We start from the raw sequence: 27400 nt of genomic DNA, 5'->3' as shown, positions 1-27400 counted from the left end.
TCACTGCGATACGTTCTTCAATAACGCAGCGTCTTACGTAGGCGACGAACGCGCGAACGCGGCGCGGCGCGGCGCGGCTAAATCAATCCTTTGATGCACATAGAAGTGTCCTACGTAAGCGATCTCGTTGCGAACGCGGCGCGGCGCGATTTGCACGCGAATGTCGGGCGGCACGGCGCGGCGCGGCGCGGCGCGGCGCGGCGGCGGCGCGGCGCGGCGGCGGCGCGGCGAGAGGCGGCACGTAAGGCGGCCCACGTTTAGCCGCATCGTACATTGTAGAGTGACCAGTACCATTACCATGAGTTGCTATCGAGAACTTACATTACGTTACTACAATCGCTAGCGCCTAAACGCGGTTCGTGTAGATTTCGAAACAACTGGTACCATGAGTTAATTACTCGTTTACTATACTCGCTAACGTAAGCTCGATTCATCGTGTAGTTAACGTTACGATAGCGAATTACCTTGGAGTGACGTGCCTAACTTCACAGCAAAGAAAGCTATCTCTTTTTGACTATACTGAAACGACAGAGTAGGACGATATTGGGCAAAAAGCTAAGTATCCAAGCATTCGTTTAAAAAATATAAACATAACCGTGCTAATTTAAACAGAGGCGTAGCTAGAGGATATGGCGCCCGGGGCAGGCACCAAATTTGCGCCCCCCCTCCCCCCCAAACGAAATGAACTAACGAAAGAGTTACTTTTTTACTTATTACTTACAGTTTACTTTTAATTGAGACAAAAAAGTGTTTTTAGTACATCGGTGGCTAACAAGCTTACGACCCACCTGATGGTCAGCGGTCACATGCGCGTTGCCGACCATTTTAAAACTTATACACTTATTTTTGGAGATCTCCTTAGACTTAACGGCCTGGCCACGACATTGGTCTAAGGCGACTGGCGGGGCGGCTGGCGGCGCGACAAACGCGAGCGACCGCCAGGCATGCCACGTACTTTCAGTAGCGGCGGCAGCGACTAGGAGCGGCTGGGATGTAGACGTATTTAAAATCATGTTTTTTTTTTCAAAAGTGCCTAGAATATATTTCATTGTTTGTCAATGGGTGCATGGGCTAAATACAGGACGACAAATTTATTTACATCTAGTTTAGTATTTAATATATTGTATATATAAAGCACCCAAAAAACGACTACTTACACAAGAATAAGTGTGGAGACGTCACAACATACTTAAATACGCGAAAGTACATTTAAAATTTCAATAATAAAACCTTCCGTCTCCATGTCGCTCGAAAAAAAAACAAAATGTTTTGTTCCGTGTCGCCCCGCTCGATCCGTCGCGCTTCATAGGCCGGTCGCGCCGCTCTAAAGTCGTGGCATCGCCCGCGCTGCCCGATACAAATGTTCGAGTCGCACCCCGCCCCGCTCGCCGCCGCCGCCGGTCGCCCGGTGCACGCCGCGCGCGTTGCCGCTCGGCTCGTGGCATGCATTATGCGTCGCCGGGTTATTGTTTTTGCGACTTACCGCCGGTCGCCGCCGCCGATCGCCTTAGACCAATGTCGTGGCCAGGCCGTAAAGGTTCAATATCGCTTGTGAGTTTGGGATCGTAGACTATTCACAGGTACAGCGCGCCTTTGGACTGATTTGAAGGGTCCAAGGTGGCATCCAGATGCTCCTGCCCAAAGGTGACAGCAGTACTCAATAAATGGGATCTGTCTACCACAGAGTAAAGTATCGCCTCCCTTTATTGAGCACACCGAGTTTTATTTGGATACGAGCGCAGCCTACCCAGCAAGGTGGCTACGAAATTATTGGACGTCACTGATGGAGATCTCAACACCGAGGCTCCCAATACTCCCTGACATGGGAAGGCTTGTGCCTTGAAAAATGAGGTTTTCTTAGCCCTAAACGCGCAAAATTGAGTCTTGGTGGGATTGAATTGGACTAGATTGTCCCGATCCCACATCGAAACCTGACACAGGTTTTTCACGACATTCTAGTATCACAGAACGAGCGATGTTATCACGGCATGTCTTATACAGGGTGGTCCAAACCTTGACGTCCATAATTTTTTTAAATTTCTCACGCTGTGGGCTATCAGAATATGTACGTTAGCCGACGTTTCGTAGTTTTCGAATTATGATTTTTATTACTTTTAACGTTTGTTAAGAAATTCTGGGGTGAAGATTTAATTTAAAAAAAAAACTATTGAACTTTGTTTCTTTTTGTAACATAATCCTTGACCAACGGCGCAGTTGCTAAAACAACAGCATCCTCACTTGGCTGAGTTGAGCTGAGTTCAAGCTTAGATGTTGCCCTTACCTAAATAAATAAAAAATAAATAATGATAAAATACAAGCGATTTCAAGGACTTTTTGTTATTTTAGGAACTGCTAGACCCTAAGTTTTTTTAAAAGGTCAAAAAATTGATACTTAATAGTCCTAATTTTTCAGAGTCGCCGGTCAAAGGAACTGAGGTGGAAAGCTTCCAAATTAGTAATTCATTAAAAAAGTCCTCTTTTGTTATTTCTACTATTATTTTATGGTGTCACTTCCCCATCGCTATTTCATGTTATATGTGCAAATACCACGAACATGTATTAGAAGACATAAAAGCAAAGCAAAGCTTCACCCCGGAATTTCTTAACAAAAGTTAAAAGTTAAACTCGTAAACTACGAAAAATCGGCTAATCATGGGGTATATATATTCTGATAACCCACGACGACGATACTAAAAAAAATTTTTGGACGTCAAGGTTTGGATCATCCTGTATACAGGTTGGCTAAAAAATAACTGCATTTTCCTTGCCAGGGAGATTTTGGGATTACACCTACTGAGCAAGTCGCGAAAAAAAAATTTGGCTGTGTCCTACATTTTGGCTGGTCCATTTTCTATGGGAGGTATTTTGCCCATTTTGGCGCCCCCCCCCCCCTTGGACGGCGCCCGGGGCACGTGCCCCCTCCAACCCCCCCCTAGTTACGCCTCTGAATTTAAAGCGTCATGGCACAGTATTATTATGTAAAGTGTTAGTGGGGGTCTTGTATTTGTGTTGGTTACTTTGTCAATGTGACAGTTTTTTTTTTTTTTTTTTTTTTTTCTTTGTATGGACTTGGGGGCGGTGTTGCCCGTAGCCAACGTCAAGTAAAAGGGTAGGAAATTAAACGCGGAAAGGAATAAAGGAACGGAATTTGGAAAAAGTGGTCAGGTCAGGTATAAGAATACAATGTGATAATGGTAAATATACTTAATACTATACTTTTATATTATTATGAGAGATGAACCATGCTAAGATGTTATATAAATCATGATTAATAAGCAAGGAAGGGATGTCTGTTGGAAAGGGAATATGTTTAGATTGTAAAGTTTCCATGAAAACAGTGCGATCGTACAAGGGACAAGAAAAGAATATATGGTTAATATCAGCCACCTCAGCACCACAGTCACATTTAGGATCATCAATAAATTTAAATCTAGCAAGATCAGAAGGAGTACTTGTATGGCCTAGTCTCATGCGTGTTAAACATGATATTTCGCGTCTATTGAAGTTTTTATTGTAAAACCACGGCTTTATAGGGATGTCGTTTTGGATCGTAAGATAATAACTTCCAGATTCTAAGCTGCTCCAAAACCAAAAGAACTCCCAGGCTAACCTGAGATATCTTTTGGGGAGCAACAGAAGATCATGGCAATAATTTTTATATGGAAATATATCACCAGAAGCAACAGCATCTACGGCCAGACGATCAGCTTTCTCATTTCCAGAAATACCACAATGACTTGGCACCCATACAAAATTTATAGTAAACCCTTTCTTTTCGCATTTTAACAAGATGTTTCGGATTTCATATAACAAAGGGTAACTGTTTGTCATTTTGAAAGGAGATTTTAATAGAATTTGGAGGCAACTTTTAGAATCGGAAAAAATTACACATTTATTTAAATTGAACATGCAAACATACTCAACAGCTTTATAAATACCGAATAGTTCTCCAGTAAATACCGAAGATTCTGGAGGGAGTTTAATTTTTTGTACAACATTATACTGGTGATGAAATACACCAACCCCTACACAAGTATTTGTAGAAGGTTTTGATGCATCTGTGTATATGTGATGCCAACCAGACCAATTTTCGCCCACTAAGTTGTTAAATACAGGTTGAGCACTTATTATATCCTTAGAAATATTGGAGTCTAGAAAAACTTGCGGAGAAATAATCAAAGAGTCAAAATCTTTCTCATATATAGGAAGGTTAATATGTCTGACAGTAGGAGAAGATAGAGACAAAAATTTAAGGTAGCTATTAATTATACAAGGAGGAGATCTATTACGCCAATATGGAGACGACTGCATATGATCATAAAGAGTCGATAATTTTGTGATAAGAGGATGTACCGAAAATTGCATAGTCCTAAAAATGAATCTGTCGGATAAAAATTGACGTCTCAAATGCGCAGGTGGATCAACACACTCCACTTGCATGGCATTAGCCGGACTGGTTCGCATAGCACCAAGGATTGTCCTCAGTGACTTATTCTGTATGACATTGAATACTTTAAAGGCATCTTCTGTACCCGGTGTTAAAAGAAAAGAACCGTAATCAACTACGCTTCTTATAACTGCATTATAAATAAGCTTCAAATAGAAAGGATGGCTGCCCCACCATACACCAGCCAAGCATCTCAATATGTTTAATGAGCGTTCGCATCTACCTTTAACATAATTACAATGACCCTTGGCTGACAAATTGTAGTCTAAAACCATTCCTAAGTACTTAACTGCGTCACAAAAGGAGATTGTAGATCCATCATAGGATAATTTTTCATTAACAGTTTTTTTCCTTGGAGAGAATAAAATTGCAGAGGTTTTCGGAACTGAAAGGTCTAACCCATTATTATTTAAATATATATTTAGCTCCTTCAAACTAGAATTTATAATTTCGCAGGCCTTTTGAACGGATCTATTTCTAGAGTAAAGCACTATGTCATCGGCATATTGTAAAATGGATATATAATCTGGCAAATTAGAACTAAGGTCGTATGTATATACATTAAAAAGTAAAGGGCTTAGAACAGAACCCTGTGGTAGTCCTTTCCAAACAGTCCTATGTAATACTTTATCATCTAAATCTAACCTAATCGATCGTTCATAAAACATAGCAGCAATAATATTACACAAGCGTACAGGAACTCCCAAGAGAAACAATTTATTTACAAGAATTGATATATTTACATTATCATAGGCAGAATTGATATCTATAAAACAAGCTACTACATATTCCCGTTTCGAGAAGGCTAAAAGGATATCCGAAACTAACAAACTAACACAGTCTAAAGTGCTTCGGCTTTTGCGAAAACCATATTGAATATCCGGTAATAGTTTCTTACTTTCAATAAACCACTCCAACCTATTTTTAACTAAATGTTCCAAAATCTTAATTAAAACAGATGATAACGCAATTGGACGATAAGAATTTGGATCATTACGGGGTTTATTCGGTTTGAGAAAGGGTAACACCAACTGTATTTTCCAGTTTGGTGGAATGTCACCTGTCATAAAAATCCCGTTAATAATATTGAGAAAGTAACCTATAACCTTGTCACTAGAATGTTTCAAAAATGAATATGGAATACCGTCGCAACCTGGTGCGGAATCAATGACATACGATAAGACATTCTTTAGCTCCAATAACGAGAATGGATCATTAAAACGCTGCATGTTATCATTATCAATATTGGTTGGGGAAGCCAGTTCAATACACACGGGGGATGGGACGAATGGAGGAGCTAATTTATCTAAAAACTTCTCAGCTACTTTAGGATCAAGATTAAGGGTGTTATTTTCTACAAAAGCTCCTCTAAACATTCTAACCTTTCTCCAAACTTCTGACGGGTGAGTACTGGGGCTCAAAGATGCACAAAAGGCTCTCCAACTGTCGACTTTCTTCTTTTTCAAAAACTGTTTTGTTTCTTTTAATGTAACTAATAAGGAATTAAAGTTCTCTTCGCTCATATTATTATTATACTTTAACTCACTCTGTTTTCTCTTTTTAACAGCTTCTGAACATTCAGAATCCCACCATGGAGGGCTGGGAATATTGAATTTAGAGGACTTCTTACGCGGAAATACTTCATCAGCTATATTAATTATAAACTTAGCAAAAGCATCAGAAGTTTTAAACAAATGTTCCCGAGATACATCAGGTAATTCACTCAACCTCTCATCCATATGTTTGCGAAACTTATCCCAATCTGCATTTTGAAGTTTATATGCTAACAGTGGAGATCTTTTAAGTACTGGTTTATTTTTAATAGGAAAAGAAATAAGAATTGGAAAATGATCACTGCCATAGGAAAGTGGAAGTACCTCCCACAATAAGGAATGTGAAATGGAAGAACTACAAATTGATAAATCTAATGCACTAGGATTTTCATTGGGAGCAGACCGACGCGTGGGAACACCAGAATTTAATATACATAAATTATAATAATCAACTATGTCTATTATTTCCTCTCCTAAACTACTTGAATTTAAACACCCCCAAGCAGGGTGATGGCAATTAAAATCTCCTAATATTAAACATGGAGTAGGAAGAGATGATATGATTTTTCTTACTTCACTAAGTATGGAAAGTGAGGGATGAGGTATATACACTGAAACTATACAAATGTTATCTACAAGTGCTGAGATGATGGAAAATTCATTATTATGAGGTGCTAATGGAACATGAGAGAAATGATATGATTTTTTTACAAGAATGGCTACACCACCATGCCCGTCCGACCTATCTTCGCGGAGGCATGCATAGCCTGGAACTTTGAAACATGACTCAGACCTGAGCCATGTTTCAGATAAGGTAATAACAAAAGGGTCATACTTCTTAATTAAATGGATTAAATCGCTTTTTTTATTATTGATGCTGCGACAATTCCATTGAAGAATTTTGGAATTGTTGGCCATTATTGAAGGAAACATGAGAGTATGGACTGGTAATGTGAGCAACGTTGGACGGTTCTGAGTGATTATTATGTAAATTAAAACTTAACAATTGTATGAGTTCTAAGATGAGTTCATTGGTAGTTTTTTTGTTAAACTGTTGTGCAATGGCACTACCATTTCCAGAAGGAGACGGCATGTTATAATCTTTTGATAGATTAAAATGTGTGACAGTGTCGAAACCTTTCTGAGGTTTTGGCGGACTGCGAGGCTTAAGAAATACTGTTTTTTTATATGAATGTGAATGCTGTGTATTAATACCTAAATTATTGTTTTTAGTTGTCTGGGTCTGGGGAGATGACGGAGTGGCCATAACCACATCTGCATAGGGTTTGGTCACAGGAGGGTGCAATTTTGATGCCTCAGAATAGGAAATAGCACTTTGGGCCATAGATAACTTAATATTTTTTTGTCTCTCATACTCAGGACAACGAGCCTTATTGGTAGCAAAGTGAAGACCAGAGCACAGGCAACAAGATGCACTATCTTCTTCAACAGTGCAAGAGGAGCCCGTGTGACCCTGTCCACACTTGTAGCAGCGGGGTTTTGACCTGCATTGCACCTGTGTATGACCAAACCGGCAGCAATTAAAGCACTGGATTGTTGGATAAACATATAGGTCGACCGGCAAAGCGTTATAACACATAAAAATGCGTTTTGGTAGAACCTGTCCATCAAAAGTTACAACGACAGTTTGTGATGGCTTCCACACTGGAACGCCATCCACAACAACTTTATAATTGATTCTTCTCAATTTTAGAACTTCTCCACAACCTACTGGTACACTTATACTCTCTTTAACCTCATCTAAGGACATTTCAGATGGAACACCTTTAACTACACCCATTCTGATAACATTAAATGATGGGATGAATGCTGTATATCTATTCTCCTTCAGTCGGCTGTCTAGAAGAAAATGGTTGGCATCCTCATACTTTGAAAATGACAGTGAAACTCTATTGCGACCAATACGTTTAACGCTGCCATTAACAATGTTCTTAAAGTTGTTACGTTTTAAAAAGTTGCCAAAAGCAACTGAATGAATTGAAGTGCCATCATTTTGAGATTCTTGTTGCTTCTGTACATGTACAATATAAGGTGAACAATCTGAATGAATATATTGTTTCCTAACTGTGACTGTGGGCTGAGAGGAGATAATATCAGCAGGATTCACGGCTGGGGCCGGGGCAGTGGCTGAGGCCAGGGCCGGGGCCGGGGCCGGAGTAGGAGCAGAGGCTGTAAGCGGAGCATGAGAATGCGTACGATCATTATTGTTTGTGGAAACCTGACAATCGCAATTGTCCTTAATAGATTCCCTATCCCTATTTTTATCTTTGTTATGTCGCTTTTTTTTATTACAGTGACGACATATCTTCCTGGATGCTGTCCTTTTTTTCCTAACTTCAGTGGTAGATAATACTGAGCTATCTGTATCCATACTGTGGTATTCTTTCATTTCTCTCTCAGAGCTATTGTTATCTATAGTAATTGTATGTGAAACCGGAGGCCCACCTCCCCCTGGGTCGTGAGGTTCGCCGTCACCGCCCATGGCGGTGAATATACACTAAAAACTTACCTAGATGATGAATTTATATACACAAAATATAATAAACTAACTACTAAAGATATTTACAAACTATTTACACTGAGTTGACCACTATTAACACAAAAAATATTTAAAATTTGTTAAATGTAAAAAAAGACGCGCGCACAGGTCGAAGTTTCCCGCCCTTTTTTCAATGTGACAGTTCTCTACTTAAGTTTGAGTCGACTGGCATGACGTAAATTGTGTTACTGTGTATAAAAAAAAGTGCCTAGCGCCGCTAAAGAAGTTTTCACTTCAAAATTAACTGATTTGCAAGACCGAAGTGATCCCATAAGTGTTCCGTAAACAAAGTTTTGTACGGAACACTAAAAAATGCGTACTAGTACGTCGCAATTTCAACTTCTTGTTGACTACATGGAAAAGTAAGTATCTATGTACTTTAACTTTAATTTGAGTTATACAGTCTCCCTAGTTTATAATAATATGATTTAAGGTCCCTCTCATCTCATGTGTTAACAGGCATGGTGACCTTAGCAAACCCAGCGATGGGCCACATGGGAAGGAGCTCAATACCCGACGGTGGGCCGAGCTGACACAACTTTTAAACGCGGATGCGACAGGCGTCACCAAAAATACGGATAAGTGGAGAAAGGTATGTGTATAACATATTAAATATATTAAAAACGGGTCACTAATATCGGGTTTGGAGTAATGTCAGTTTTAATATATATAATATGTGTGTCTCTCACGGAAGTTTTGTGTGTATAACCCATTAGCTTTATATTTATGTTTTCATTTACCTATTCATTCATCACATTTTTTTCTTTGCATGTACATTTGGTTCGCTCTTCACTGATTTTGTGTGTGTGTGTGTGTGTGTGCGTGTTGGGTGTGAAGGTGTGGAGTGACCTGAAGAACAATACAAAGAAAAAGGCTGCTCGAATATTCAGAGCTGGAGCAGGAACTGGTGGTGGTCCTGCTTGTAAAATAAAATTAAGCGACCTAGAGCAGAGGGTGCTGTCTATAACAGGGACACGGGCAGCTACAGGCATTGTAGAAATTCCGGAGGTTGGCCTGGAGGTAGGGTAATGGGTACTTCATGCTTAATAACAATTTCGGCGGGGTGTGCAGCATGGCGTCGGGCTCACAAGTAATTTGAGCAGCGTGTACTAAGGCTGCTCCTATACGCTTCCATTTGTTTACTTAACATGCAATCCGCACACCCCGCCCCGCTGCACTCCCCACTTGAGCGTCCACTCAGGCCTTACACTTAAGGTGACAGTCCATTTCCAAACCCAGCTGCACTACTGTTCATTTTACTATGGAAATTGACAGTAACAGCGACGCATTAAGTACCAGTAGTGCAGCTGCGGTCAGAAATGGAATGTTACCCTAAGGATAAAATAAAAAGTAAGAACTCCCATACTTAATCCCCTACACAGAGAATGCTGTCCTATGGGAGTTTGTTATTCTTTATTTAGGGCCAGTTGCACCAACCACATTTGACAGACTGATCAAAGTCAGCCGGCGCGCCCAGGCGCTTCTATGAAACTTTCCATACATAAAAATTTAGCGAACTCTTTAACAATACGAACAGTTTGGTGGAACCGACCCTTAATCTTACTCTATGGTCATACCTAAATTAAAATATTTTACAGGAAGAAGTAACTGAACTGGCTGTACTACCGACACTTGATAATGATGACAGCCCATCTATTTTTATACTACATGATGAGTTTGCTCAACAAACTTGTTCCAGTGAGTTTCCGTATCATTGTTGCTATAAAAATAAGATCAATGGAATTAATTTAATGTATGTCCTGAGAAAAATTTTAACAACATACATAGTTAAGAGTCACCATAGCCTAGCTGGTATTGATTCTGCCTAGAAAGCTGGTTGTCCCGACTCGGTATCCTGGAAAGGGTAGCGGCACAAATATATTTTCTTCATTTATGATGACAATGATTTTATGTGTAACAATTATTGGATTTATATTTTTGTATGAATATTATTGCCCAGTATCAATGTACAGTCAGCAATACTATTAGCTTAGCAGTTTGCACCTTTTCATACAAATTTCTATGCAGGGGTGGTACCTTTTCTCTGCAGCTGACTGTACAGACCAATCTCTCTTTGGTTGTAATTTTGTTACCAAGTATTTATTTTATTGTTTTTATTTTTTATTGCAGATGTTGAAGATTGGAATCGGCCAGGGACATCGGCTCAACCTCCAGTTTTTCCACCCTTACCTGTGGACAGGAATAACCAAGACTTGGCGGGCAGAGAGGAGCCTGAAATAGTTAACAGCCCAGTTAGAGTTTTATTTACTAAACCTCATTTAGAAGCAGATAATAAATTTTGCATTTATTGACACATTTTATAGGTGTAAGTACTGCTCAGTAATATTATAGCCCATTGCCCACAACACACTTAAACTCTAATCTTGCAGAGGTGTTCTTTTAACCTGCAATTTATAATAGGTATGAATGTATGTATGTGCAATAAATACTGATTTATCATTACTTTGTATCCTCTAGACAGGAGTGAGGCCGGCATGACACAGACGCAGGAGCCTGCGGCTCGGGCCGCGCGGATGCTAGACAGGAGTGAGGCCGGCATGACACAGGCGCAGGAGTCTGCGACTCGGGCCGCGCGGATGCTAGACAGGAGTGAGGCCGGCATGACACAGGCGCAGGAGCCTGCGACTCGGGCCGCGCGGATGGCTGCTGGAGGCAGGCAGCACGCGCCGCAGAGTCCTACGCCCTTACCACTTACGCCACGGCGGCGGCGAACACGTCCGACGCCAACATTCTCCTCTCGTACTCGTACCCAGACACAGTCCGATTTGGCAAGGCAAGCCTTCGTCAGGTCTGACTGTGAATGGCGAAATTTCCAAATGGAGGCAGAGCGGGAGAGGAATAGGTTAAGAGAATTAGAGATAAGGATGCAAGAAAGATGGTTAGATTGTTTTAGTCAATTGTTAGTATTGGGAAATAGAATTGTAAGTCATTGGGAAAAAAAATAAAAATGTTATAAATGTGTATGTATATTTTTGTTTTACCTATTTAACAAATGATACTTGGTACCTATTTGCAAACATTACACTCTTAAACAATTATACTATGACCGTCTTGATGCAAGTCTTCTAGCTAACTGATCCCGTAGTGCTCTCCCCATTAATAATTCGCTAGCACCTCCATCTTCCAACACCACTTCCTCTCGATGAAATTCTGAAAAGAGAGAGCTCTTCTATAGGTAATTATTTATTTTATATACTAATATTATAAAAATGTAATCTTGAAGTTTTGTATGTTATCCTAAACTAGGTTCCTATCCGATTTCATACATTCTTTCACCAGTAGGTATATCCATACTATCCATACGAATATTATAAAAGGAAGTCTGTCTGTCTGTCTGTTACCTCTTCACGCTTAAACCGCTGAACCGATTTAGATGAAATTTGGTATAGAGATTGTTTGAATCCCGGGGAAGGACAAACGGTCCTTTTGGACAAAATAATAGCTAACAAGATTACTGATTCCACGCAGACGAAGTCGCGGGCAAAAGCTAGTAATAATAATATAATATTAAAAATGCGAAAGTGTGTCTGTCTGTTACCTTTTCACGCTTAAACCGCTGAACCGGTTTAGTTGAAATTTAGTATAGGGGTAGTTTGACTCCCGGGGAAGGACATAGGATACTTTTTATCTCAGAATCCCTAAAGGGGGTGGAAATTTGTATGGGCAATCAATAACCGCTGAACAGATTTAAATGAAATTTGGTATGGTGATAGGTTTGAGTTGTGGGGAAGGATATAGAATAGTTTTTATCCCAGAAATCATCCTTTAAGGGGGTGGAAGTTTATATGGGGAATCAACAAAACGCACATTGGATAAAATAATACCTACCTAAATTACTGATTCCAGGCAGATGAAGTCGCGGGAAAAAGCTAGTATACTAATAAAAAGGACCTTCGAGATGGGATATAGGCTATACTGGCTATACATAGTTATGTATAGCCTATATCCCATCCCGAAGGCCCTTTTTATTAGTGCTGTTTTCTTATATAATAGATACCTTGATCTTGTTCACATATCTCTTCGGGATCCGGAACATTGTACTTTAAGGCAATGTTGTGTAGCACAGAACATGCTATAATAATTTGTGAGCATTTTTCTGGCCTATAATGTAAATTTCTATCTCGGTGTACACAGCGCCAACGGTTCTTCAATCGCCCAAAAGTGTTTTCAATGACAACTCTTGCAGAAGTGTGGGCTGCATTGAAGGTTTCTTCAATAGAGTTGGGAGTTGGGTTTAAATATGGTGTCATCAGCCATGGCCGTTGAGGGTAACCAGAATCACCTGTAAAATAGGAATATTTTTTATTAAGGACAAAAATAAATGCTGTTTTAAATTAATCATAATTTAAATTATATTCAAAATATATTGTCTTACCTAAAAGCCAGACAATTTCATTACGCCTGTGTAAAGACTGTATATAATTGTTAACATTACTATTTTCCCATATGAAAGAATCATGGGCTGCACCTCCAAACTTAGCATTAATGGATAAAATTTTACAATCCTGATCACATATCTGAAAAATTAATATATTGTATATAATATTACGAGTAGTAAGTAAATAGCTTTTAGATAAACATGTCAATCTAAATTTATTAAGGAGTAGGTTAGGTACCTATACAGATAAAAACAGACCTACTTACCATTTGTACATTCATTGAGTGATAATGCTTTCTACAGAAATATAAGTGTTCTTCTTCCTTTTTGGGTGTAAATATCTTGAAGTGGCTGCAGTCAATGCTTCCTATCACCCCTGGGATTCCATATTTATTGAAAAAACTAAAATGTGAAGATTGGTTTGTAGGTATTGTATTGTGGTCATAAGAGGAAAGAATATTACGTGAGTGAGTGAGTCAGTGTCGAAAATAAGGAACTTTGTTGCACAATAATTCTTAAACTACAATATGAACATATTGAATGTTTTTGAGAATATATCTTAAGCATGTTAAGCCCTATATATTAATGAAAATTCAGGGTTCTAGCTTCAGCCAGCACAATATTACAGGACGTCGAAAATGGCCTGAATCGCTTCGAGAAAAGGATGGTACGGCCGTGCCTCTTTGTTTTGCTCGACTTGGCGGGGGCACTGCCGTAAATTACGTCAGTACCTAGTTTAAGTTGTGATTCGTCTATTTTTACCTGTGTCTAATGTCATCTCTTTCTTGGCGTGTGGTTGGAAAATTGATAAACATTTTTAGAATATTGGGGTGGTTCAAAGCGGTTGTTACTTCTTCAATATAAACACTCATTGCTTCCTGCGAAAAATGGTGTGCCTTGCCAGTCACACGTTGGTAACTACCTTGTGCATAAAATAGTAATGCACATAAAACCTGCAAGAGTTAGTTTGTTGGTTAATTACAAAATAACACTCATAAATGTCAAATAAAATGTATAAGTACTTAACACTTTTATAGAATTTATACTTAACTTTGATTCCCCTGACACTCTTTGAGTGGATTTCAAATCCGCATGATTTATTAACAAATCACACAAATCCTCAAAAGCTTCCTTGCTAAGCCTATATTCTTTAATAAAATTATTCTCACTTATGTGTTGAAGTGGGTTTCTTAATATGTTTCTCATATCGGCTTGATATTTTCCTTGTTCACGTCGTTCGTCTTCATATGCAGCTTTCGCTAACATATCCCATGCCAAATAATGCCTTGCTGACATTATTTACATAAATAATGATAAGAAAATATACTATAACACGAATTCTAATAAGTTTTCACGCTCCAATATGCCAGTGAAATAGATTACTACAGTCGATAACGTATTGCTCGGTAGCGTATGTCAAAAATGTGACTCATGGTACCAATTTCTATAGGCAACAGCTACAAACGTTACTCGCTAGCGAGCTAGGTAAAATACCTATCGAAAAGTAATCGCTAGCGTTGAACTCATACTGCCGATTTTTAGTTCTATGAGTGACCGCCGACGGCGCTGTACTATTCTCCATAGAAATCATTTACGCAGTCGCTAGCGAGCATCGTCACTGTAAACTCATGGTAATGGTACAGTTCTTTCGGTCGCCTACGTAACCGTACTCCCTTTTCATTGTTATGTACAGTCACGTGCAATATTATGTTACTTTTCGAAGGCCGCAAAAATATGTGACACGATCTTATGGCTCTACAAATAAGATCGTGTCAGATACTTTTGCTGCCTTCGTTGTGTAACATATTATTGCAGGTGACTGTACATGAAAATACTAATAGCACCCGTTCAAGATATGTTGTGACGGATTGGCAACTACACTGAGCGTGACCCGACATACTCTTGTTTATTGAATAACATTTCACCTGATTAACTTAGAACTTCTATATGGAGCATCTACATACATATGTGTGACGTGCCACGTGCAAGGTACCTTATGGCGGCTGGCGCTTACGTCGCATAGCGCCTGAATAATATTGGAGCGGCGTTAATAATAGCGTAAGCGCCAACCGCTATAAGGAACCTTTACCGTGGGACGTCACATTTATCGTTATACCACATAAAATAGGTAGGTAGTTAGGTGTTACTAGAGTGTGTGAAGTATGTACGAATTCACAAACATTTCCTTCATTGGCACAATAGCTTTAGTCATAATTTAATTCTTCATCGAGACGAATAACGCGACAAGCCTTCTTCGAGTGAATCACCACACATTCAATGGTAGTGCGACGTTCTGTTGTTCTCTTCGGCTTTACGCGTTGTGTTGTTGTTGTTTTAATTACTTTCGTAGCTATCGTTGTTGTTTCGTAGCTGGCCCGTTGTGTTGTTGTTGTTTTAATTTCTTTCGCAGCTGTCGTGGTACTTGCTTTTGTAACTTTTGAAGTAGTTTCTTGAATTCGTTTCGTTTTTCGTTTTGTTTTTCGTTTCTTATGGTCTAGAAGCTCATATGAGTGTGATTTAGTTGAAGAAGTAAAACTATCGGTAACGTCAGACCGTTTATTATATTCACACTCCACTCGCTCGTCTCTGTTTTCACAATTTAGCCCTTGCTTAGTAAATTGCTTAGTCGCTTCATTATCGTTCGGCTTCTTCTGGTTTTTATTGTAACCACACACCGTCCTGTTGTCGGAAATGTCACATTTGCTATCATCATAGTCGTAGGGGCAGCAACTTTTTGAAAAGTTAGAGGAACAACAGTTGCCTGGGATATTTATAGCAGTTTGAGTAGTGGGTTTTTCAACAGTAGTTTGTCTTGTAGCAGTGGATTGTCGTGTAGTCTCAGTTTTGGGTTTAGGCGTGGTGCTAGTGGTTTTTTCTGGAGTTGCAGTGGTACGTTTAGTCGTGGTAATGGTAGTCTTTGCTGTAGTTTCGGTGCTAGTTTTTATCGTAGCTTTAGATGTAATCCTTTCTGTAGTTACTGTCGTAGAAATTTTTGGTTTTGTCGTGAGTTCTTGTGTAGACTGGTCAGTAACAGATCCTTTATCATATCCACACTCTAAGCGATCATTTATAGGCCAACAAATAAGACCATACTTAACTGTCGTCGTCTCAATAACTGTAGGTTTTTCCTGATTTTTATTGTAACCACACAATGTCCTGTTGTCAGAGATCTCACATTTGTTGTTATTATAGTCATAAGGACAGCACCTCTTTGATAAGTCAGAGGAACAGCATCGTCCAGGCGTGTTGTCTGTTTCACTGCGAAGATTATGTTTGCCTGGTGTGAGTCCTTGCGGCAAGTCTGAAGTAGTTGTAGGAGAGTAGGTCGTAGAACTCGCAGAGACGTTCACGGTAGCCATAAATGTCCTGGTTGGAGCACTATACGCAAGAGTCATGCTCATCTAAAAATAAATTGTAGAATAATGTCACCGAGTAGTTTTTGGTATTAAAATATTTATAACAAGTTACAAAATTAAATTAGAAAAAGACCAAAAATCGAGAGGCTGATGTCTAACTAATGGGATAGCCATAATATGTCTCGATATACCGGCAAATCAGCATGGTTCAACGAGCTGAACGAGCAGCTGAGACTGAGACGCCTGGAGAAAAACACTGGCAATGTTGAGTGGAGACTGACTGAGGATAACTCGTTTGTAATTGAAAGAATGTTGCATTGTAAAGTAATTCATAAAAATACACCATACCATAAAAATAGTGATACGGCGGCCTTTCATGTCTCGCCAACTCACTATTGATAAGAAGGCAACTTAATCTTCTGGAAAAAGTGATTATAAAACTCTTATTTTATGTAGAAGCTTATAGTCCGGGAGCCGGCTGCATGAAACAAACCTCATCAAAAAATAGAATATACCTACCCTGTAGAGGTACCTGACATTTAGTAGATTCCAACGCACTTGGTCGGCCTAGGCTTAACCTGGCAGATTTTGTACAAATGGCAAAAACGTTGGACAAAAATTCATCAAAAAAAACCTCATCGAAAAATAGAATGAAACTTGTATGGTAGGATACCTGACCTTGAGGACAGTAAAAAAAAGTGGTCGGCCTCACCTTAGCCTGGCAGTTTTTGCAGTCCGACCAGATTTATTGGGTCACGTGAGAGCTACAATTTACCTCATCGAAAAATAGAATGAAACAAACGGATTATAATAGCTAAAATAAGCCTGTCGACGTATGTCTTGGTCGGCCTCACCTTAACCTGGCAGTTTTTGCAGTCCGACCAGTTTTATAAAAAAATCATCAAAAATTTTTTATCGAAAAATCGTATGAAACTTGTATGGTACGATAGCTGCCTTTGAGAACAGTAAAAAAAAAAGTGGTCGGCCAAATCCTGTGTTGGCAGGTTCCTGTGTCCGACCAATTTTGTGGTACCACGTAAGAGCTACAATTTACCTCATCGAAAAATAGAATGAAACAAACGGATTATAATAGCTAAAATAAGCCTGTTGACGTATGTCTTGGTCGGCCTCACCTTAACCTGGCAGTTTTTGCAGTCCGACCAAATTTATGAAAAAATCATCAAAATTTTTTTATCGAAAAATCGTATGAAACTTGTATGGTACGATAGCTGCCTTTGAGGACAGTAAAAAAAAATGGTCGGCCAAATCCTGTGTTTGCAGGTTCCTGTGTCCGACCAATTTTGTGGTACCACGTGAGAGCTACAATTTACCTCATCGAAAAATAGAATGAAACAAACGGATTATAATAGCTTAAATAAGCCTGTTGACGTATGTCTTGGTCGGCCTCACCTTAACCTGGCAGTTTTTGCAGTCCGGCCAAATTTATAAAAAAATCATCAAAAAATTTTTATCGAAAAATCGTGTGAAACTTGTATGGTACGATAGCTGCCTTTGAGGACAGTAATAAAAAAGTGGTTGGCCAAATCCTGTGTTGGCAGGTTCCTGTGTCCGACCAATTTTGTGGTACCACGTGAGAGCTACAATTTACCTCAACAAAAAATAGAATGAAACAAACGGATGATAATAGCTAAAATAAGCCTGTTGACGTAGGTCTATGAAAAAATCATCAAAATTTTTTTATCGAAAAATCGTATGAAACTTGTATGGTACGATAGCTGCCTTTGAGGACAGTAAAAAAAATGGTCGGCCAAATCCTGTGTTTGCAGGTTCCTGTGTCCGACCAATTTTGTGGTACCACGTGAGAGCTACAATTTACCTCATCGAAAAATAGAATGAAACAAACGGATTATAATAGCTTAAATAAGCCTGTTGACGTATGTCTTGGTCGGCCTCACCTTAACCTGGCAGTTTTTGCAGTCCGGCCAAATTTATAAAAAAATCATCAAAAATTTTTTATCGAAAAATCGTGTGAAACTTGTATGGTACGATAGCTGCCTTTGAGGACAGTAATAAAAAAGTGGTTGGCCAAATCCTGTGTTGGCAGGTTCCTGTGTCCGACCAATTTTGTGGTACCACGTGAGAGCTACAATTTACCTCATCGAAAAATAGAATGAAACAAACGGATTATAATACCTAAAATAAACCTGTTGACGTATGGCTTGGTCGGCCTCACCGTAGCCTGGCAGTTTTTGCAGTCCGACCAAATTTGTGATACCACGTGACAGCTAGAATAGGACCACACATGCTGTATTCCATACGCATCATGACTTTGTGTACCTATCTGATGGGCGGGCGTATATGAAACGCCTTCTTGTACGTGCAGGTGATCCAGGTATACACCAAAGCTTAGTTTTCAATCGAACACTTGTAATATAAGAGGAAAAACTGCACGTGATCCTTCCAAAATTTAAATAAATGGTAAAATGTTCCTCCACGATGTTTTCAACGGGCATCTAGACTGCGTTGGATTGCTGTCACAGTTAGGGCTCCGCGCTCCCACGCGCCGAACTCGTCACACCACACTATTCCATATTCCCTGTCATCGTACCAATTATGGCCAAAATTCTATTCTATTAAATTCTGAGTAGAATCGCACGTACCTATAATACATCGTTCCAAAACATTGACCCTTTCTTCTCCTCCAGACGTGTTTTCAAATCACAAATTGCAAAGCAACTTTCCTGGTAGTCACGCACTATCACACCCACTTACACACATACACACACACACACACACACGAACACATAAATTCCAATAAATGCATACAAACTAATAGATTCGCTCGTTTATGTAGGTACTGTATGTATTTTTATTTTACTATTTTTTATTTATTGTTTACGCAAAATTAGAGCTATACCTACTATTTTAGGTTTTTTTTTCCAGTTTACAGTTATTATTAATTTTTTCTCTTTTTCCTTGTACCTTAAAGACTTACAAATTAAGTTATATTTACGATTCTTGTACAGCACAAGTTACAAGTCTACCCACAGATGATTTTTTATTATGTATAAATTACAGGAAGTTCTGTTATTGGCTATGCTATAAGTTCTCATGTTTTTTGTATATTATTTAATGTAAACGCTGTTGAACTTCTCAATAAATATAAATAAATAAAAATACACAAGATAACCTCACATATATTAAGTGATTATCTTATTGTTATTTCTTCGACTCGCAAAGGCGTTATGTGTCCTTCAAACCATTTGATCTTATACATTTCATCTCTTAATGTCCAGTCACAATGTGTTGCATCAAATTTGATGCAAGTGGATTCTGCCGCACACTGCCACATTGAATTTATGAAAGCCGCCCGTAACAAGCCATACGTCAACAGGGTTATTTTAGCTATTATAATCCGTTTGTTTCATTCTATTTTTCGATGTGGTAAATTGTAACTCTCACGTGGTACCACAAAATTGGTCGGAGACAGGAACCTGCCAACACAGGATTTGGCCGACCATTTTTTTTTACTGTCCTCGAAGGCAGCTATCGTACCATACAAGTTTCATACGATTTATCGATAAAAAATTTTTGATGATTTTTTTATAAATCTGGTCGGACTGCAAAAACTGCCAGGTTAAGGTGAGGCCGACCAAGACATACGTCAACAGGCTTATTTAAGCTATTATAATCCGTTTGTTTCATTCTATTTTTCGATGTGGTAAATTGTAACTCTCACGTGGTACCACAAAATTGGTCGGAGACAGGAACCTGCCAACACAGGATTTGGCCGACCATTTTTTTTTACTGTCCTCGAAGGCAGCTGCTATCGTACCATACAAGTTTCATACGATTTATCGATAAAAATTTTTTGATGATTTTTTTATAAATATGGTCGGACTGCAAAAACTGCCAGGTTAAGGTGAGGCCGACCAAGACATACGTCAACAGGCTTATTTAAGCTATTATAATCCGTTTGTTTCATTCTATTTTTCGATGAGGTAAATTGTAGCTCTCACTTGGTACCACAAAATTGGTCGGACACAGGAACCTGCAAACACAGGATTTGGCCGACCATTTTTTTATTACTGTCCTCAAAGGCAGCTATCGTACCATACAAGTTTCACACGATTTTTCGATAAAAATTTTTTGATGATTTTTTTATAAATTTGGCCGGACTGCAAAATCTGCCAGGTTAAGGTGAGGCCGACCAACACATACGTCAACAGGCTTATTTAAGCTATTATAATCCGTTTGTTTCATTCTATTTTTCAATGAGGTAAATTGTAGCTCTCACGTGGTACCACAAAATTGGTCGGACACAGGAACCTGCAAACACAGGATTTGGCCGACCATTTTTTTTTTTACTGTCCTCAAAGACAGCTATCGTACCATACAAGTTTCATACGATTTATCGATAAAAATTTTTTGATGATTTTTTTATAAATCTGGTCGGACTGCAAAAACTGCCAGGTTAAGGTGAGGCCGACCAAGACATACGTCAACAGGCTTATTTTAGCTATTATAATCCGTTTGTTTCATTCTATTTTTCGATGAGGTAAATTGTAGCTCTCACGTGACCCAATAAATCTGGTCGGACTGCAAAAACTGCCAGGCTAAGGTGAGGCCGACCACTTTTTTTTTACTGTCCTCAAGGTCAGGTATCCTACCATACAAGTTTCATTCTATTTTTCGATGAGGTTTTTTTTGATGAATTTTTGTCCAACGTTTTTGCCATTTGTACAAAATCTGCCAGGTTAAGCCTAGGCCGACCAAGTGCGTTGGAATCTACTAAATGTCAGGTACCTCTACAGGGTAGGTATATTCTATTTTTTGATGAGGTTTGTTTCATGCAGCCGGCTCCCGGACTATTACTATTATAACTTGTTTAATTGTGCATGTCTACAAAACATGGGCATCTTTATGGCTCTTAAATAAAATAATCAATGTGTTACATAGTTATTTGTATAAATGTATAAATAAGTGACAGTTCTATAATGATACACTTATATATTTGCCAGTACAGTCCAACAAAACTAAGTGTTTTAAGAGTTTGAAAGCCTAAGGATAGGTACATTGCTAAATCTAGATAAAGCAGTTTTTAATGGTTATAAATATTATAATATTTTCTGCAATTTTTAGTTACAGCACTGAATATAGTGACTATATATTTATTTATTTTTAAACTTTATTGCACATACAAAAAGTACAACAGGCGGACTTAATGCCGCTATAGACATCCTCTACCAGTCAACCATAGGGCGAAACAGAAAAGCGTCCAGGTGTGACTATTTCTACAGATACGAAATTTATTGAGGTTTAGTATTAGATTCCGTATTCGGAATGTCAGTTCCTTTCTCATATCCACACTCAACGCGTTCCTCTACAATTCTACAATCCAGACCCATCTTGGTAACGTGAACTGGAACCCTATCAGGTTTCTTCTGATTCTTGTTATATCCACACAGCTTCCTGCTGTCTATGCTTTCACATTTATTCACATCATAATCGTACGGGCAACACTTTTTTGACGGATCAGTGCAGCACTTTCCTGGAGTATTGTCTTCCAGATTCCGAAGGATAGGTTTGTCCGCAGTTGTTGAGTCATTCAAAGTGGAACTAGTTGTAGAATTCAGGGAAACCGTGCTATTTTGAAAGGGAGCACTGTAGGTTAAAGCCACGCTCATCTGAAAATAAAACAAAGTAATCCACATCTCCCAAAATAGTAGGAATGTGAACTCAGATGTAGCATTACAGTGTAAGGGCTCCTCTACACGATGGGATGGGCCAAGGCGGGCCATACCAAGGGACGCATTAATGCGTTAGAGGGAGCAAGTGATATTGCTATCTCATTCTACCGCATGGCTGCGTCCCCTGGAGTGGCCGGCGCTGGCCCATCGTGTAGAGGAGCCATATATAAGGGCCCCCCCACATCTGGCGTCTTTCGAGCGTCGGCGTCTGTCGGCGTCGGTCCAGCGCTATGGAAAATGACGTCGCTGCGCAGTTGCGTCGACGCTGCGTCGACGTTGCGTCGACGTCGGCCATAGAATTGTAGACGCCGACACTCGAAAGACGCCAGATGTGGGGGGGGGGGCTAAGAAGCTGGGTTTGGAATGGGTTGGGAAATGGAAAATCAAAAAGTACAAGGTTTGTTATAGATACTTACCATAAAAATACTGATGGATGTCATGGTGATGTGGTTTTTATTTCATTTCCATTTAAGTTGTATTTCAATTAAATTCTCAAAGCTATAAATCCAACGGCATTACAGTATGTATTAGTGAGGCATGCAATTTTGTAATCGACATACAATTGTATGTTCCATTATATGGATATACAAGGGAATTTCTTCGAATGAGACAATTATTGCTACCACATGTTAAAATTTTAAAATATGTGTAACCATAAATAACAATGAAAAAAATTATATACTATAATTATTTTTCAATTAACAATAAGAGAAGCATTACAAAATACAGCAATTTATGTAGCTTTCATACATTCCGGATATTTGCACATCAAGTATTATTTTGTTAGGTACCTATTGCGCTTGCAGTTTTAAATAAACGTTTATGTACAGTCGAGTGCATAAATATTTATAAGTTTTTTCACCTTATCGCAATGGGTTAAGTTGAAGAAATCTATACATCTTTATGCACTCGACTGTACATTCAAAATTTATTATTGTTATACTAATTAATAGCAAATTTATACTAATTGTTTAATTTTATTGTGAATGATGAGATGACGGGTGACAGAGAGGTGTGGAAGAGAAAGACATGCTGCGCCGACCCCAAGTGAATGGGACAAGGGCAAGAGAATGATACTAATTGTATGCTAAAACATGAATACAGATTCTGAACGCAGTTCGATAAAATTTAAATCATGTTCAATCGGAAAAGGGTTGCATTTCTTTTGTTTCGTTATATTTTTAAATAGCAAAATCAACTTTATTTCCTACGCACACTACACTATGCACTACAGAATTCAAATTTCACGGACAATTTTTGGATTTTTTTCTCGTCTGGCTGGATTAAAGGAGGATAGGGCAAATTGCCCCCATTTTGTAAGACAAATTACCACCGGTGATAGTTTGTTAGAATTGATCGTACGGTCCAATCAGAGAGGGGCTACACTACATTAGTATAGTTTTTAACCCCCCGACGCAAATAGAGGAGTCTGTCTGTCTATCTGTCTGTGGCATCGTAGCTCTCCAACGGATGGACCGATTTCGATGTGGTCTTTCTTACATGAAAGTGAGTTTCCTTGCGGTGGTTCTTAGCTATGTTTGATAGAAATCGGTCCAGCAGTTTGAAGAGTATCCGCTCTTTTCCAAAATGATGTAAGGCATTTAGGTCTTTTTTTGCATATAAATTAGGAGTTCTAAAAAAGGAGTGCAAAAAAAAAATTAGGAGTTCTTCAAACATTTTAATTTAATAGTTACATTAGTTACGCCTAGTTTATAAACGTCAAATGCTTGCTTCTTATTCGCTATCATCGCCCGAATCTTGCTGACAAGGCAATACCGGTATGCAAGGACTGTCATAAGAGATAACACATCTCTCCTCCACTGTCACGCATGATGTCGGTGGCTGATTGGTCGTTGTCACTGTAGTCGCTGGCTGATTGGACGATGTAATGACCAACTTGGTCGATAAAGAAGCCAACTTCTTGTACCTTGTAGTTGTTTCTGAAAATACAGTATTTTATACCAATGTTGCACGGTGGGTTCGTGGCCCACAAAATGGTCTCGCCGGAAGATCAGCGCTGACTTTCGGGTCAGTATTATAGTAGGCGAGCCCATTTTCGTGGTAAACTTTAACGCTTACCAATTTTATTAATATCTGTAGTTTTTAGTTATACTTTTGTATGTAATCTTAGCTTTAAGTTTACCAGGAATAAAATGCTTGATTGATTGATTGATTAATTGAAGTTACATTAAAATTTAACAAAATATAACTAAGAATCTCGATAGACAACACTTACTATTACCAAAGCGAATTTATACTAGAGGAATAAGTACTGTCAAAGTAAATTATGTAGTCAGTACATTTACTGCCATTATGATTAAAACTTTTAGAACGCCATTGGACTTTGATCCTTCTTTCCCTAATCAAATAATAAAAATAAAATACCATATTTGGTGGTTGTAGTGGCAGGTTTTGGTGTAGTGGTGGTAGTAGTGGTAGTAGTGGTAGTGGTGCTAGTGGTGGTAGTGGTGAATGTTGTAGTTTCAACTCTGGCTTTGGTAGCTACAGTAGTTGCTTCCGTTGTTTTTGTTGTTGTTGGTATTGTAGTTGCTTCGCTAGCTACTTCTTTAGTAGTTTCCTGGTTACAACAATTGCAGCAATCAGGATTCGTTGTTGTTGCTTCGCTAGTTACTTCTTTAGTAGTTTCTTGGTTACAACAACTGCAGCAGTCCGGGTTGATTGGAAGAATTTTATTTACAAATATTGGTCTCTGATCGGGTATATAAAGCCCGTTATATCCACACTCGAGACGATCATCGTTTATTCGACAAGGAAGACCGTATATGGTTACGCTTGCCTGAAAGAGGTAGCTTTTTAGCATTAGAACATCTGTAATTACTTATAGTTAATTATTTGTATTTAACCTTTTACAGGGCGCTAGTTCTATATATAGTGCAGTGAAAAAAAAAAGAAAACTAAATGTGTTATTAAAGTCAACGAAGTGAAAAGAAGGCAATTCAAGAAGAGGTATGAATAACCTCATAATAAAGCATTAAATCTTAATTTTTCTCGTTATCTTTTCTTGATACACGCCCTGTAAAATGTAAACAACTAACTATGTATGGTATAAGCTTTGTTTTTAATGTGTCTTTCACTTGAATAAAGTAGATTTTAGTAAAAATACAATATCAGTAAGTAATAACAGAAAAAGTCAGACAAAACGAACATTGGGAAATATATAGATAGAATTGTATGATTTTACTCTTGTCCCGTTATTTTTCTGGCGTGATTAATAAGTTTCAAGATTAAACTTCAAACTTAACCAAAAAGCATACCATTTCATCAGATTTTTTCTGGTTTTTATTGTAACCACATAAGGTTCTGTTGCTTGCAGTCTCACACGAGTCGTCGTAGTCGTAAGGGCAACAACTCTGAGAGCCAGATTGACAGCAGATTCCCGAATTGGCGTCGCCATTTTGTCTTTCGATCGGTTTACTTGGAGTGACTTCGATGGAGACATACTCGTATTCAATAGGGGCGCTGTATGCTAGAGTTACAGTCATCTAGGAAGTTCGAAAAATATGACTGGTTAATCTGGATATTAGATAATTATATTTATCTTAATGACGGGTGACAAAAAAATTGGTATAATTTTTTTTCGTGGTTAAAAAAAATGATTAAGCACGGGGTTTTCTTCCTTGAAAATATTTACAATTAAATATATCATTTTCTTATTTCAATAAGAATAATAAAATTGACATCGAATATTTGACGCTTATGATATTAAAGGTACATATTTATTTGTAATTTTATTCAAAAGTGCACATTTCAAACAATACGTTTAACTTACCATAAGTATACTGACATCGTAGCTTTTCATGTCCCTTCTGGTTACGCTTGATGGATACTTTAATTAATTCAGCAATCAGCATAAACCAATAATAATATAAATTAAAAATATTAAATTATAAAAAACATGATTGATTAAATGATTAGCTTACACACTAATTTTACCAGTGTTATTCCTAACTGAGATAAATCTAATTGTAAAATCTAAAACTATTAAACAATTTTAATCGTTTAGATAACAGAACAGAAAACAAATGAATCTACTTGATTCTAAGACTTACTATACTAGAAACCATTAAGTACCTGTGTATATTTTTAAATCATTTTTAGTTAGTTAAATCACGGATACGATTATTAGATGCCGTAAAATCCAACTCTAGTCTAGTACTACAACTATGGCCCACATATTCTACATGTAATCTTTTTTCTCCTATTTATGCATTCCCTAATATTTTTTGTCATAATGATCATTAGTCCTAATTATATGGTTGTACAGAATAAAGATATGATTTAACCAATCGTTAAAGATATTTGAAGCGAACAAAAGACATCACAACATATTATTACATGAATATTTCACAAGTGCAAAAGGGACAGCAAATTTATTCACAAGACTATATTTTGACTTATTTAACATCAACTGTATACGATAACATGACGAGCAATCAGTACGAGTAAGCACAGAAGTGATGTCTGATAGTGCGTCACAATGTAATGTTTTAAAAAGAAATAATCCAGGCAAAATTCAATAGTTCCAATGAGACTTGACGGTGCGTTTATAACCACATTTTTAATGATTTGTGCGTATAGTTCTGTGGGTCACAATATTAATGTTGTGCCAGACATGTGTCAGCCCCGTGGTGGTAGAATCGAGTGCGGGTATCGAAGATTAATGTATGCTGGTAAGCTGTTGTATACATATACTAGTAGTACCTATACCTACCTATCTATTTTTTTGCTAAATATAAAGTGTCTTAAAAGTGTAAATACTTAAATAAAAATTAAATTTTATTACACGTAAAAGATACAAAAAAAATTACAATCACTAAAATTAAAACAGTTTTTTTTAGTTTTAATTTTAAGTTACATTTTATTCTAAGTTTGTTATTGATTATGTTCATGGTTTAATTAAAAAAAAAAATACCATACAATATTATACAGCAATATTAAAACAAAAAAATCTTTATTAACATTTGTTAAAAATGGGTTTAGTAAAAAAATATCCGAGGGCTGCTTCTTGGAAATCGGAGGATTTATGATTCTTTATTATAAACAGCATGTTGTATATTCCCAGGTATCCGCCGACCGCCAGTCTACGACACACAGTACAAGGAGACACACAAACAAGAAAATGTCAGCAATGTGAAAATAGAAACTGATTACGACACGGACAACATGGAAAAGCTTTCGAGTGATAGTAGGGAACGAGAGGAGAAACTCTTAATTAACGAGGATGAGAACAATCACAATAAAATGATAAAACCAAAGACAGTAAAAACTACTACTAGTACCAAATCGCACAGTTGCGCAGAGCTTTTACGAAAAATTTTGGGAGACATAGATAAACTGCTTCCTTGCTAATTAG

General features: G+C 38.2%; 4 protein-coding genes across 4 annotated transcripts; 1 reads left to right on the top strand and 3 right to left on the bottom strand.

Moving 5' to 3' along the window:
- Positions 1–8602: 8602 nt before the first annotated feature.
- Positions 8603–11526, top strand: LOC134672210 (uncharacterized). Its single transcript, XM_063530110.1, has 5 exons — positions 8603–8922; positions 9020–9152; positions 9398–9580; positions 10159–10258; positions 11039–11526. The coding sequence occupies exons 1-5, from the start codon at positions 8873–8875 to the stop codon at positions 11524–11526; spliced, it is 954 nt and encodes a 317-aa protein (XP_063386180.1). The 5' UTR covers positions 8603–8872.
- An 11-nt stretch (positions 11527–11537) lies between these two features.
- On the bottom strand, positions 11538–14008 carry LOC134672305 (putative nuclease HARBI1). The gene is made up of 5 exons (XM_063530200.1): positions 13722–14008; positions 13226–13361; positions 12957–13098; positions 12579–12863; positions 11538–11731 (listed from the first exon to the last, which is right to left on the bottom strand). The coding sequence occupies exons 1-5, from the start codon at positions 13829–13831 to the stop codon at positions 11622–11624; spliced, it is 783 nt and encodes a 260-aa protein (XP_063386270.1). The 5' UTR covers positions 13832–14008; the 3' UTR covers positions 11538–11621.
- Positions 14009–15083: 1075 nt separating this feature from the next.
- On the bottom strand, positions 15084–25953 carry LOC134672209 (integumentary mucin C.1-like). Its single transcript, XM_063530109.1, has 5 exons — positions 25817–25953; positions 25302–25529; positions 24412–24823; positions 23769–23966; positions 15084–15834 (listed from the first exon to the last, which is right to left on the bottom strand). The coding sequence occupies exons 1-5, from the start codon at positions 25844–25846 to the stop codon at positions 15164–15166; spliced, it is 1539 nt and encodes a 512-aa protein (XP_063386179.1). The 5' UTR covers positions 25847–25953; the 3' UTR covers positions 15084–15163.
- LOC134672304 (uncharacterized) lies at positions 21567–22620 on the bottom strand. Its single transcript, XM_063530199.1, has 2 exons — positions 22443–22620; positions 21567–21963 (listed from the first exon to the last, which is right to left on the bottom strand). Exons 1-2 carry the CDS (start codon positions 22464–22466, stop codon positions 21586–21588), a joined length of 402 nt encoding a protein of 133 aa, XP_063386269.1. The 5' UTR covers positions 22467–22620; the 3' UTR covers positions 21567–21585.
- Positions 25954–27400: the final 1447 nt, after the last annotated feature.

The sequence above is a fragment of the Cydia fagiglandana genome, chromosome 16 (genome assembly GCF_963556715.1).
Source record: "Cydia fagiglandana chromosome 16, ilCydFagi1.1, whole genome shotgun sequence".
Taxonomy (NCBI): domain Eukaryota; kingdom Metazoa; phylum Arthropoda; class Insecta; order Lepidoptera; family Tortricidae; genus Cydia; species Cydia fagiglandana.
This window is presented reverse-complemented; position numbering and strand designations above follow the sequence as displayed.

Coding starts and splice junctions, on each gene's coding strand:
- LOC134672305 (XM_063530200.1), bottom strand. CDS start 13,831: ATGAGTGTTTATATTGAAGAAGTAACAACCGCTTTGAACCACCCCAAT. Junction 12,864..12,956: donor TGAAATTGTCTGGCTTTTAG/GTAAGACAATAT, acceptor CCTATTTTACAG/GTGATTCTGGTTACCCTCAA. Junction 11,732..12,578: donor GATATGTGAACAAGATCAAG/GTATCTATTATA, acceptor CTCTCTTTTCAG/AATTTCATCGAGAGGAAGTG.
- LOC134672304 (XM_063530199.1), bottom strand. CDS start 22,466: ATGACATCCATCAGTATTTTTATG. Junction 21,964..22,442: donor CATCCATCAGTATTTTTATG/GTAAGTATCTAT, acceptor TTTTATTTTCAG/ATGAGCGTGGCTTTAACCTA.
- LOC134672209 (XM_063530109.1), bottom strand. CDS start 25,846: ATGAAAAGCTACGATGTCAGTATACTTATG. Junction 25,530..25,816: donor ACGATGTCAGTATACTTATG/GTAAGTTAAACG, acceptor CGAACTTCCTAG/ATGACTGTAACTCTAGCATA. Junction 15,835..23,768: donor GCAAGATTCGGGCGATGATA/GCGAATAAGAAG, acceptor CTGCAACTCCAG/AAAAAACCACTAGCACCACG.
- LOC134672210 (XM_063530110.1), top strand. CDS start 8,873: ATGCGTACTAGTACGTCGCAATTTCAACTTCTTGTTGACTACATGGAA. Junction 8,923..9,019: donor CTTGTTGACTACATGGAAAA/GTAAGTATCTAT, acceptor ATGTGTTAACAG/GCATGGTGACCTTAGCAAAC. Junction 9,153..9,397: donor ATACGGATAAGTGGAGAAAG/GTATGTGTATAA, acceptor TTGGGTGTGAAG/GTGTGGAGTGACCTGAAGAA.